The sequence below is a fragment of the Rhinoderma darwinii genome, chromosome 1, assembly GCF_050947455.1.
Source record: "Rhinoderma darwinii isolate aRhiDar2 chromosome 1, aRhiDar2.hap1, whole genome shotgun sequence".
In the NCBI taxonomy this organism is placed as follows: Eukaryota; Metazoa; Chordata; class Amphibia; order Anura; family Rhinodermatidae; genus Rhinoderma; species Rhinoderma darwinii.
In genome coordinates, this window is record NC_134687.1 from 45,764,103 (window position 1) to 45,776,863 (window position 12,761).

The 12,761-nt window shown below is 34.5% G+C and overlaps 1 protein-coding gene across 3 annotated transcripts in view; it reads left to right on the forward strand.

Annotated features, from left to right (window-relative positions):
• CPEB2 (cytoplasmic polyadenylation element binding protein 2) overlaps positions 1 to 12,761 on the forward strand; it is a 119,458-nt gene that overhangs the window by 3,813 nt on the left and 102,884 nt on the right. For 2 of the 3 annotated variants that reach the window (XM_075858221.1, XM_075858231.1), the window contains exon 1: positions 7,324 to 8,705. The exons of the other annotated variant lie outside the window; for it this stretch is intronic. In XM_075858221.1, the coding sequence (XP_075714336.1) occupies positions 7,641 to 8,705 (1,065 nt within the window). In that variant the 5' untranslated portion in view covers positions 7,324 to 7,640. Of the gene's footprint in view, positions 1 to 7,323; positions 8,706 to 12,761 lie in introns of those variants that run through there. 3 annotated transcript variants of the gene reach the window in all.

The following is a 12,761-nucleotide window of genomic DNA, read 5'->3' on the forward strand; positions in this document are numbered from 1 at the left end:
ACGGCTGATCAGTGTAAATGATAGTATACTGTCAATGTGTGGTTCATATATATGATATTATCCCAGGTGTGAATTTAATATTATTACAACTATATCATACAATTCTGTACATGTCCGTATAATGTCCCAAACGTGTGTTGTGTATTACATGTAATGTATATCTCTCAGTATATCTCGTACATGATTTACCCATCAGGAAGCCGTAGAGGACGGTGATACGTAACGCGTGGGTTGCCATATGAACGCCAACACCACTGGGATGTATTCATGTCCTGCCTATTTATGCTGGGCATTTCATGTCATGTTACCATTGCATGCATGCATTATGGGTAATGTCATTTTTGCATTGGCAATCCCTATATGGTTTCATTCTACTATGGAAACCCTCATGATGGGGAATTTGGGTATGTGTTTTTAGATGTTTTTAATTGTTGTAGTCTAAAAGAACCATAATCCACCGGAAAGAATCCATCCAGAATACTTTATGGACTCTGAAACTTTGGGTGATACCAAATATAAATTGTTTGCATTCATTTGATATGATATCAATCTTTTGATAAAGAAATGTATTTTTTTTAGAAGAGAAAAAAGTTGCAACATGCTTATTTCTATATGAGCTGCATTGCCACTGCGAGTTATCGGAGGCGTCTCACCTATCACGCTTTACAGGTGCCTATTATCCTTTATTGGGTCAGATCATTCACGGCTATTATGTAATCTGTATGTCTTCATATTCTTGCTTGATAAAGTTTTGCTGTACTTTGCCGGTGCTTATTTTTTATACCTGGTCTTGCTCTTTCCTGTGTTTAGAACTATCTTGTACATGTGTTATATATTATTACATATATGATACTATCCTGTACATGTGTTATATATTATTACATATATGATACTGTCCTGTACATGTGTTATATATTATTACATATATGATACTGTCCTGTACATGTTATATATTATTACATATATGATACTGTCCAGTACATGTGTTATATATTATTACATATATGATACTATCCTGTACATGTGTTATATATTATTACATATATGATACTATCCTGTACATGTTATATATTATTACATATATGATACTATCCTGTACATGTGTTATATATTATTACATATATGATACTGTCCTGTACATGTGTTATATATTATTACATATATGATACTGTCCTGTACATGTTATATATTATTACATATATGATACTGTCCAGTACATGTGTTATATATTATTACATATATGATACTATCCTGTACATGTGTTATATATTATTACATATATGATACTATCCTGTACATGTTATATATTATTACATATATGATACTGTCCTGTACATGTTATATATTATTACATATATGATACTATCCTGTACATGTGTTATATATTATTACATATAAGATACTGTCCTGTACATGTGTTATATATTATTACATATAAGATACTGTCCTGTACATGTGTTATATATTATTACATATATGATACTGTCCTGTACATGTGTTATATATTATTACATATATGATACTGTCCTGTACATGTGTTATATATTATTACATATAAGATACTGTCCTGCACATGTGTTATATATATGATAGTATCCTGTACATGTGTTATATATTATTACATATATGATACTATCCTGTAAATGTGTTATATATTATTACATATATGATACTGTCCTGTACATGTGTTATATATTATTACATATATGATACTATCCTGTAAATGTGTTATATATTATTACATATATGATACTGTCCTGTACATGTGTTATATATTATTACATATAAGATACTGTCCTGTACATGTGTTATATATTATTACATATATGATACTGTCCTGTACATGTGTTATATATTATTACATATAAGATACTGTCCTGCACATGTGTTATATATATGATAGTATCCTGTACATGTGTTATATATATGATAGTATACTGTACATGTGTTATATATTATTACATATATGATACTGTCCTGTACATGTTATATATTATTACATATATGATACTATCCTGTACATGTGTTATATATTATTACATATATGATACTGTCCTGTACATGTTATATATTATTACATATATGATATTATCCTGTACATGTTATATATTATTACATATATGATATTATCCTGTACATGTTATATATTATTACATATATGATAGTATCCTGTACATGTGTTATATATTATTACATATATGATACTGTCCTGTACATGTGTTATATATTATTACATATAAGATACTGTCCTGTACATGTGTTATATATTATTACATATATGATATTATCCTGTACATGTTATATATTATTACATATATGATACTGTCCTGTACATGTTATATATTATTACATATATGATACTATCCTGTACATGTGTTATATATTATTACATATATGATACTGTCCTGTACATGTTATATATTATTACATATATGATACTGTCCTGTACATGTTATATATTATTACATATATGATACTGTCCTGTACATGTGTTATATATTATTACATATATGATACTGTCCTGTACATGTTATATATTATTACATATATGATACTGTCCTGTACATGTGTTATATATTATTACATATATGATACTATCCTGTACATGTGTTATATATTATTACATATATGATACTATCCTGTACATGTTATATATTATTACATATATGATACTATCCTGTACATGTGTTATATATTATTACATATATGATACTATCCTGTACATGTTATATATTATTACATATATGATACTGTCCTGTACATGTTATATATTATTACATATATGATACTATCCTGTACATGTGTTATATATTATTACATATAAGATACTGTCCTGTACATGTGTTATATATTATTACATATAAGATACTGTCCTGTACATGTGTTATATATTATTACATATATGATACTGTCCTGTACATGTGTTATATATTATTACATATATGATACTGTCCTGTACATGTGTTATATATTATTACATATAAGATACTGTCCTGCACATGTGTTATATATATGATAGTATCCTGTACATGTGTTATATATTATTACATATATGATACTATCCTGTAAATGTGTTATATATTATTACATATATGATACTGTCCTGTACATGTGTTATATATTATTACATATAAGATACTGTCCTGTACATGTGTTATATATTATTACATATATGATACTGTCCTGTACATGTGTTATATATTATTACATATAAGATACTGTCCTGCACATGTGTTATATATATGATAGTATCCTGTACATGTGTTATATATATGATAGTATACTGTACATGTGTTATATATTATTACATATATGATACTGTCCTGTACATGTTATATATTATTACATATATGATACTATCCTGTACATGTGTTATATATTATTACATATATGATACTGTCCTGTACATGTTATATATTATTACATATATGATACTATCCTGTACATGTTATATATTATTACATATATGATATTATCCTGTACATGTTATATATTATTACATATATGATATTATCCTGTACATGTTATATATTATTACATATATGATAGTATCCTGTACATGTGTTATATATTATTACATATATGATACTGTCCTGTACATGTGTTATATATTATTACATATAAGATACTGTCCTGCACATGTGTTATATATTATTACATATAAGATACTGTCCTGCACATGTGTTATATATTATTACATATATGATACTGTCCTGTACATGTGTTATATATTATTACATATATGATACTGTCCTGTACATGTGTTATATATTATTACATATAAGATACTGTCCTGCACATGTGTTATATATTATTACATATAAGATACTGTCCTGCACATGTGTTATATATTATTACATATAAGATACTGTCCTGTACATGTGTTATATATTATTACATATAAGATACTGTCCTGTACATGTTATATATTATTACATATATGATACTGTCCTGTACATGTGTTATATATTATTACATATAAGATACTGTCCTGTACATGTTATATATTATTACATATAAGATACTGTCCTGTACATGTGTTATATATTATTACATATATGATACTGTCCTGTACATGTGTTATATATTATTACATATATGATACTGTCCTGTACATGTTATATATTATTACATATATTATACTGTCCTGTACATGTGTTATATATTATTACATATAAGATACTGTCCTGTACATGTTATATATTATTACATATATTATACTGTCCTGTACATGTGTTATATATTATTACATATAAGATACTGTCCTGTACATGTGTTATATATATGATAGTATCCTGTACATGTGTTATATATATGATAGTATACTGTACATGTGTTATATATTATTACATATATGATACTGTCCTGTACATGTGTTATATATTATTACACATATGATACTGTCTTGTACATGTGTTATATATTATTACATATAAGATACTGTCCTGCACATATGTTATATATTATTACATATATGATACTATCCTGTACATGTTATATATTATTACATATATGATACTGTCTTGTACATGTGTTATATATTATTACATATATGATACTGTCCTGTACATGTGTTATATATTATTACATATATGATACTGTCCTGTACATGTGTTATATATTATTACATATATGATACTGTCCTGTACATGTGTTATATATTATTACATATATGATACTGTCCTGTACATGTGTTATATATTATTACATATATGATATTATCCTGTACATGTTATATATTATTACATATATGATACTGTCTTGTACATGTGTTATATATTATTATATATATGATACTGTCCTGTACATGTGTTATATATTATTACATATATGATATTATCCTGTACATGTTATATATTATTACACATATGATACTGTCTTGTACATGTGTTATATATTATTACATATATGATACTATCCTGTACATATGTTATATATTATTACATATATGATACGGTCTTGTACATGTGTTATATATTATTACATATATGATACTATCCTGTACATGTGTTATATATTATTACATATATGATACTATCCTGTACATCTTATATATTCTTACATATATGATACTCTCTTGTACATGTGTTATATATTATTACATATATGATACTGTCTTGTACATGTGTTATATATTATTACATATATGATACTATCCTGAACATGTTATATATTATTACATATATGATACTATCCTGTACATGTGTTATATATTATTACATATAAGATACTGTCCTGTACATGTTATATATTATTACATATATGATACTGTCCTGTACATGTTATATATTATTACATATATGATACTGTCCTGTACATGTTATATATTATTACATATATGATACTGTCCTGTACATGTGTTATATATTATTACATATATGATACTGTCCTGTACATGTTATATATTATTACATATATGATACTATCCTGTACATGTGTTATATATTATTACATATATGATACTGTCCTGTACATGTTATATATTATTACATATATGATACTGTCCTGTACATGTTATATATTATTACATATATGATACTATCCTGTACATGTGTTATATATTATTACATATATGATACTATCCTGAACATGTTATATATTATTACATATATGATACTATCCTGTACATGTGTTATATATTATTACATATATGATACTGTCCTGTACATGTTATATATTATTACATATATGATACTGTCTTGTACATGTGTTATATATTATTACATATATTATACTGTCCTGTACATCTGTTATATATTATTACATATATGATACTATCCTGTACATGTTATATATTATTACATATATGATAGTATCCTGTACATGTGTTATATATTATTACATATATGATACTGTCCTGTACATGTGCTGTATATTACATATATGATACTATCCTGTACATGTGTTATATATATGATAGTATCCTGTACATGTGTTATATATATGATAGTATCCTGTACATGTGTTATATATATGATAGTATCCTGTACATGTGTTATATATTATTACATATATGATACTGTCCTGTACATGTGTTATATATTATTACATATAAGATACTGTCCTGTACATGTGTTATATATATGATAGTATACTGTACATGTGTTATATATTATTACATATATGATACTGTCTTGTACATGTGTTATATATTATTACATATATGATACTGTCCTGTACATCTGTTATATATTATTACATATAAGATACTATCCTGTACATGTGTTATATATTATTACACAGATGATAGTATCCTGTACATGTGTTATATATATGATAGTATACTGTACATGTGTTATATATATGATAGTATACTGTACATGTGTTATATATTATTACACAGATGATAGTATACTGTACATGTGTTATATATATGATAGTATACTGTACATGTGTTATATATATATGATAGTATACTGTACATGTGTTATATATTATTACATATATGATACTGTCCTGTACATGTGTTATATATTATTACATATATGATACTGTCTTGTACATGTGTTATATATATGATAGTATCCTGTACATGTGTTATATATATGATAGTATACTGTACATGTGTTATATATTATTACATATATGATACTGTCCTGTACATGTGTTATATATTATTACATATATGATACTATCCTGTACATGTGTTATATATATGATAGTATCCTGTACATGTGTTTTATATATGATAGTATCCTGTACATGTGTTTTATATATGATAGTATACTGTACATGTGTTATATATATGATAGTATACTGTACATGTGTTATATATTATTACATATATGATACTATCCTGTACATGTGTTATATATATGATAGTATCCTGTACATGTGTTTTATATATGATAATATCCTGTACATGTTATATATTATTACACATATGATAGTATCCTGTACATGTGTTATATATATGATAGTATCCTGTACATGTGTTTTATATATGATAATATCCTGTACATGTTATATATTATTACACATATGATAGTATCCTGTACATGTGTTATATATATGATAGTATACTGTACATGTGTTATATATTATTACATATATGATACTAGATTTGACATCTCCCCTCTTCTTCCATGGCTCCCCCTCTTTGTGCACATAGTGGCAGTCCTGCAGGTGTTAGATACATGAAGGTTTCGGTAACCCCTTCTTTGCCATACTCCCAGCCCTTCCTCCCACACCCAGCCCCCAGCACAAGGTGTCAGGTCGTGTTCAGACTGAGCAGCAGCAGCAGGATGTCCCTGGTAGGGGCCGTGTACATAGTAATGAGCTCCGTCACACTGACGTCTCTTCCTGCCTTTATAACGCAGCGCTGCAGTCACTGAGCCGGCATAAGGAGGAGAGGAGGGGGGTGGTAAAGGACAGACATAGGGCAACAACAACAAGGAGCCACCAAGGATACATGTGCCCCCCATACTGAGGACTGTAACATACCCCCAGACCCTCCTCACTGCAAGAGCAACCGGCTGAGGAGCTTGTCTATTGTAACACTTTGTAAAGAGAAGGTTGTACCGTAGTAACAGTGTCCTGTACATAGAGAGTGATCATATATACGTGGAGTCTACTGCCTAGTAATATATATATATACTGACGTCTATCTATTCTTAGCTGCTCTGTAGATAGAGGTGTCAATGGGGGATTACGGGTTCGGGTTACTGCAGACAACCGGGAGTGGTGCTGGCAGCGGAGGGGGCACTGGTTTATTTGGTGGGGGAGCGTTCAGGAGCAGCCAGCAGTTCCCCTCGTCAGCGGGCAGCGCCCTGTTCTTGCCCAGCTACCCGCAGGTCATGCAGGATGAGCTGCTGCTAGGGGTGAGCTGTGCGCCTGGCAAGCACAGTAAGAACGGGCATCACCAGGTCTCGCCGCCTGCATTGCTGCTGCAGCACGGTGCCCAGGACAAGCAGCTGGGGCACAAGAGGAAGGACTTCAGCCCCCAGGAGAGCTCCTCCGCGTTCAGGGAGGAGCTGAAGAAGCCTGGGGAGGTTAATCATCGCCAGGGATCTCCCAAAGCAGAGGATCTGGGTGTGGAGGGTCCTGACAAGCTGCTGCCAGCCTCCCCTTCCTCGTCCTCTTCTTCTTCCTCCTCCAGCTCTTGTTCTGCAGAGGAGGTGGCTGCTGCTGCTGGGGAGACCCATGTGTCAGGATCTCCTCCATCTCTTGGTGGTCACCAGCTGCCAGCCAAGAACAAGCTCCAGATGGACGGACAGAGTGGGCATCTACTGAGTGGGGGCACCAACCTGCTGGGCAGCTCCTTTCCCGGATCTCCTGACTTACCCAGCAATCACAGCCCCGGAGGATCCGGCTCTTCTCCTTCTTTGCCCGGGTTTGGTACCCCCTGGTCTGTGCAGACCTCATCCCCTCCACCAGTCCCACCACCCCAGCTACCCCAGCAGCAGCCAGCTGCGCCCCACCCTGCTGGGCACAACCTGAACGCCCTGCAGAGCCCGGAGCCTGACAGCTTCTACCCTGGCATCCCCTCCTCCATCAACCCGGCTTTCTTTCATAGCTACTCTCCTGTGTCTGCCAACCCTTGCCCTGGCATGAACGTCCCTGGATTCAGCAGCCCTTTCTCGGCTCAGATCAATATCACTCAGCAACAGCAGAGCAGGAGGTCTCCAGTGAGCCCCCAACTCAACCCTCAGCACCACCAGGCTGCTGCCTTCCTGCAGCAGAGGAACAACTACAACCACCATCAGGTAACCGGAATGCCCTGCTTACTATATCATTTCTAGGACATGCTAGTGGATCTCTTGTGTTAACCCTAAGATGACCAGATAGTATTCATTGTCTCATTTTGGTTGCAATTGGCTGGATATGGCCATAAATGTAAGGATCATGGGCATCTGTGGTAAAGGAACAATCACTGGCAAGAGATAAGAATCCATTTTATTGCTTTTGAACCTGCGTAAAATCTATTCTTGGTGGTAATCGCCATCGCGTTTATTGGCGACCGGCTGGGAATTTCCTATGTGTAACAATATAGATATTCCATTGTATTGTTTTATAGCAGAATATCTACTAATATGGGACTGGGGTTCTAATGTGGGTTATATCTTTTCATTTATGGCCATTTCTAACCCTAAATGTCCAGCTATTACCTTTTGAATAGTCCATTGTGTCCATTTTAACACTAGATGCCAATGGGCTTCATTGTATCACTTCATATTGAGACATTCTTATTGCTATGCCATTTTTTCACATTACTATGCCAGGCCTGGACAACGAATGATAGATACCCCCTTGAACGTGTACCCCCATTGTTTGCCATTCTTCTATCCCATTCATGTATAGCAGAGGCCTAGCGACACAGGCCACCATGTCACCTTGTTGTGATCCCTGTCATTGTGTGTCTGTCATTTATCACAGTGTGCTATCCGGAAAATAGGGTTGTGATATTTCCCAACAAATTTATGCCAGTGTTTTCATCTGCAATGTGACATCCGTGTGTCTTCTCTCACAATGGGTGGAAGATTAGGCTGGATCGCCTGCATCTTAATATTTCCTTAACCAGTGTGCCAGATACATATTAACTGATGTAGCAGAGCTGAGTTTACAATTGGCGAGATCACAATATATGTTCTATGACATAGGACTGCAGGTGCACGTACTGCGTTATCTCACCTCAGAGATGCATGAACAATGACAAATTGAGCTCTGCTACCCCGGAATCCATATTTGACCCATGTAGGTGGCCATATGTGAGCAGGATAGGCTGTGTCTGTCATGTAAGATGAATAACACTGGCCTGTATGATATATGGCTTATTGAGCTGCGCTAGGCCTTAATTACAATGCGGTAGATTGCAATAGATTACAATGACTATTATTAGTAGTACCACAGCCCTGCCCTGTCATACATTTTTGCCTCTATACATCTGCAGTTTTCCATACGCTACTCCTGGTAGATATTCAGCAATGGCTCTATGTCCCTGTCTCCCTACATTTCCCAGTCTTTGGGTTCCTCATGTCATATAAAGCTAAAATGATAACGCATGTAAAGCATGTCCTCATGTCATATAAAGCTAAAATGATAAAGCATTTTTCCTTCCTCCTCAGGCATTGCTGCTTTGTGGCGTTTCCAGCTGCCATTTTGTGTGTGCTCAGTGTATATAGTGCGGCTATTTAGTGTATGTAAATTCTGCCTCTAGTAAATAGGATGCTTGTTCGGCTCGTACAGGATGTGGCTTCTAGTCGCTGTGTGTTCTGCATGATAAATATCTGATATTGTCTGTCTATCCGGTTTATTCTGTGGTAACAAATCCAGTATTTGGCTATGGTGTGGCTATAATAGCCTGTGATGCATGCATACTGGGGGGTAATAATAGTTGATTATAATACTGTATATTATATAGGGTCTGTTTTCCTGTCAGGTGTGTTTTTCTCTCTTCACGCCGTCGGTTTGCTGGGAAAGGTCAAACATGGAAACTGTACATTCCAAATCATCGCGTCTCTATTTTTGGAGTGTTTTGTTAATATATATGTTCAGTCACCCTCTAACACTATTACTGTGCCCATGGTATAGTCGTACATTCATATTTACATTCATACACAAAACTGGGTTTGTCATTTGGCACAATCGGTAGCCAGTTCAATGATAAATTCTGCACTGCTCCATCTGTGCATGCAGGTGAAGTAGAGCTCATTGTGTCCGATGTAGTACAGCTCAGTTTGTCATTTAGTACCATGCGCGATACCACTGTTATCTCCCTTTATTTTTTATTTTTTTACATAGGATCCATCGAGAGTTGATGAACGTGTAGTGGAGCGCCAAAAAGCTGAACGACAGCTCTGCTACATCTGTCACATCTGTATTAAGTAGTGCAAATAACCTCTATGTATTCCTGGGGCAATCTATGACTATTGTTCACACCCAGTAATGGTCTGACACATACAACTCATGCCCTTTAGGGCTCACTCACATTAATATACCGTATATTGGATCCATATTCATTACGGCTTTCTTTCATTGAAGGCTAATACACTGAAATGATTTTATTCGCATTTCAGTTTCTTTATATGCACGTTTATTTTATGTGCATGCCCTTTTGTTCAATATACAGAATGTTCCAGAATATCCGTATTGGTAATTTTATAGCCCATAGAAATCAATGGGTTTAGTTAAAAACAAGCATATTCCGTTTTTTTGGAAAGTTCACTTGTGCGTATTTGTTCTGTTCTATACATCAGCAATATTACAAAAACGGCCAAAAAAATAAAAAAAACTGAACAGTTAGGGTATGTTCACACGGCCTATTTACGGACGTAATTCGGGCGTTTTTGCCCCGAATTACGTCTGAAAATAGCGCCTCAATAGCGCTGACAAACATCTGCCCATTGAAAGCAATGGGCAGACGTTTGTCTGTTCACACGAGGCGTATATTTACGCGCCGCTGTCAAATGACGGCGCGTAACTAAACGCCCGCGTCAAAGAAGTGACCTGTCACTTCTTTGGCCGTAATTGGAGCCGCTATTCATTGACTCCAATGAATAGCAGCGCTAATTACGGCCGTAATTGACGCGGCGTTCAAGCGCCTGCACATGCCGGTACGGCTGAAATTACGGGGATGTTTTCAGGCTGAAACATCCCCGTAATTTCAGCCGTTACGGACCCCCGCCGTGTGAACATACCCTTAGATATAAAAAAACGGACAGCTCAAAACTAAATACGGAAACAAAAACTGAACAAATTGTAAAAAAAACTATAGGTAGTGTGCGTCCGTATTCGATCTGTATTTTCATACGCAAGTGTGGAGTAACCTTTATATTTATGTGCAGCCACTTATCTGGTAGGCCTCAGTGGAGGAAAAAAATCTTATTGCTGGTCATTAGAAAAATTTAATTGGCTCTTGGACTCATCTGGTTGGAACTAGAGCCCATAAATATGATAGATAGATAGATCGATAGATAGATAAATAGATAGATAGAGAGATAGATAGATAGATATGAGAGAGATAGATAGATAGATAGATATGAGAGAGATAGATAGATAGATAGATATGAGAGAGATAGATAGATAGATAGATAGATAGATAGATAGATAGATAGATAGATAGATATGAGATAGATATGAGATAGATATGAGATAGATAGATAGATAGATAGATAGATAGATAGATAGATATGAGATAGATATGAGATAGATAGATATGAGATAAATAGATAGATAGATATGAGATAGATAGATATGAGATAGAAAGGCCAAGAGGAATATATCAGTGACTGGAGGAACGACATAAAGACATCCCAGAAACTGACAATATACCGGAGTCTACAGCGGGAATATAAACTGGCGCCATATCTGGAGAAACTGCCAAACCACAGAGACAGACAGATCCTGAGCCGCTACAGACTGAGCGCCCACAACCTGCTCATCGAATCCGGGCGCCACAGACAGACCTACAAGCCCAGGGAGAGCCGACTGTGCCAACAGTGCGACCAGGAGGCCGTGGAGGATGAGGCCCACTTCCTGCTACACTGCTCCAAATACTCAGCAGTAAGGGACACTCACTTCAGGAGACTCTCTGATCTCTTACCGGACTTCAGCTCCATGGAAGAGGAAGAGAAACTCTACATCCTGCTGGGTGAAGAGGAAACCACAGTGGGCACAGCGGCACAATATGTCACTGCATGCCATAAACTGAGAGAGACATGATATGCCATGGACTTGTATAACCCCGACCCTAGATATGTCCCTATCCCCAAGCCCTCAGTCCCTATCCCTCATTCCCTTACTTCTTACTTGCTTTGGCAATG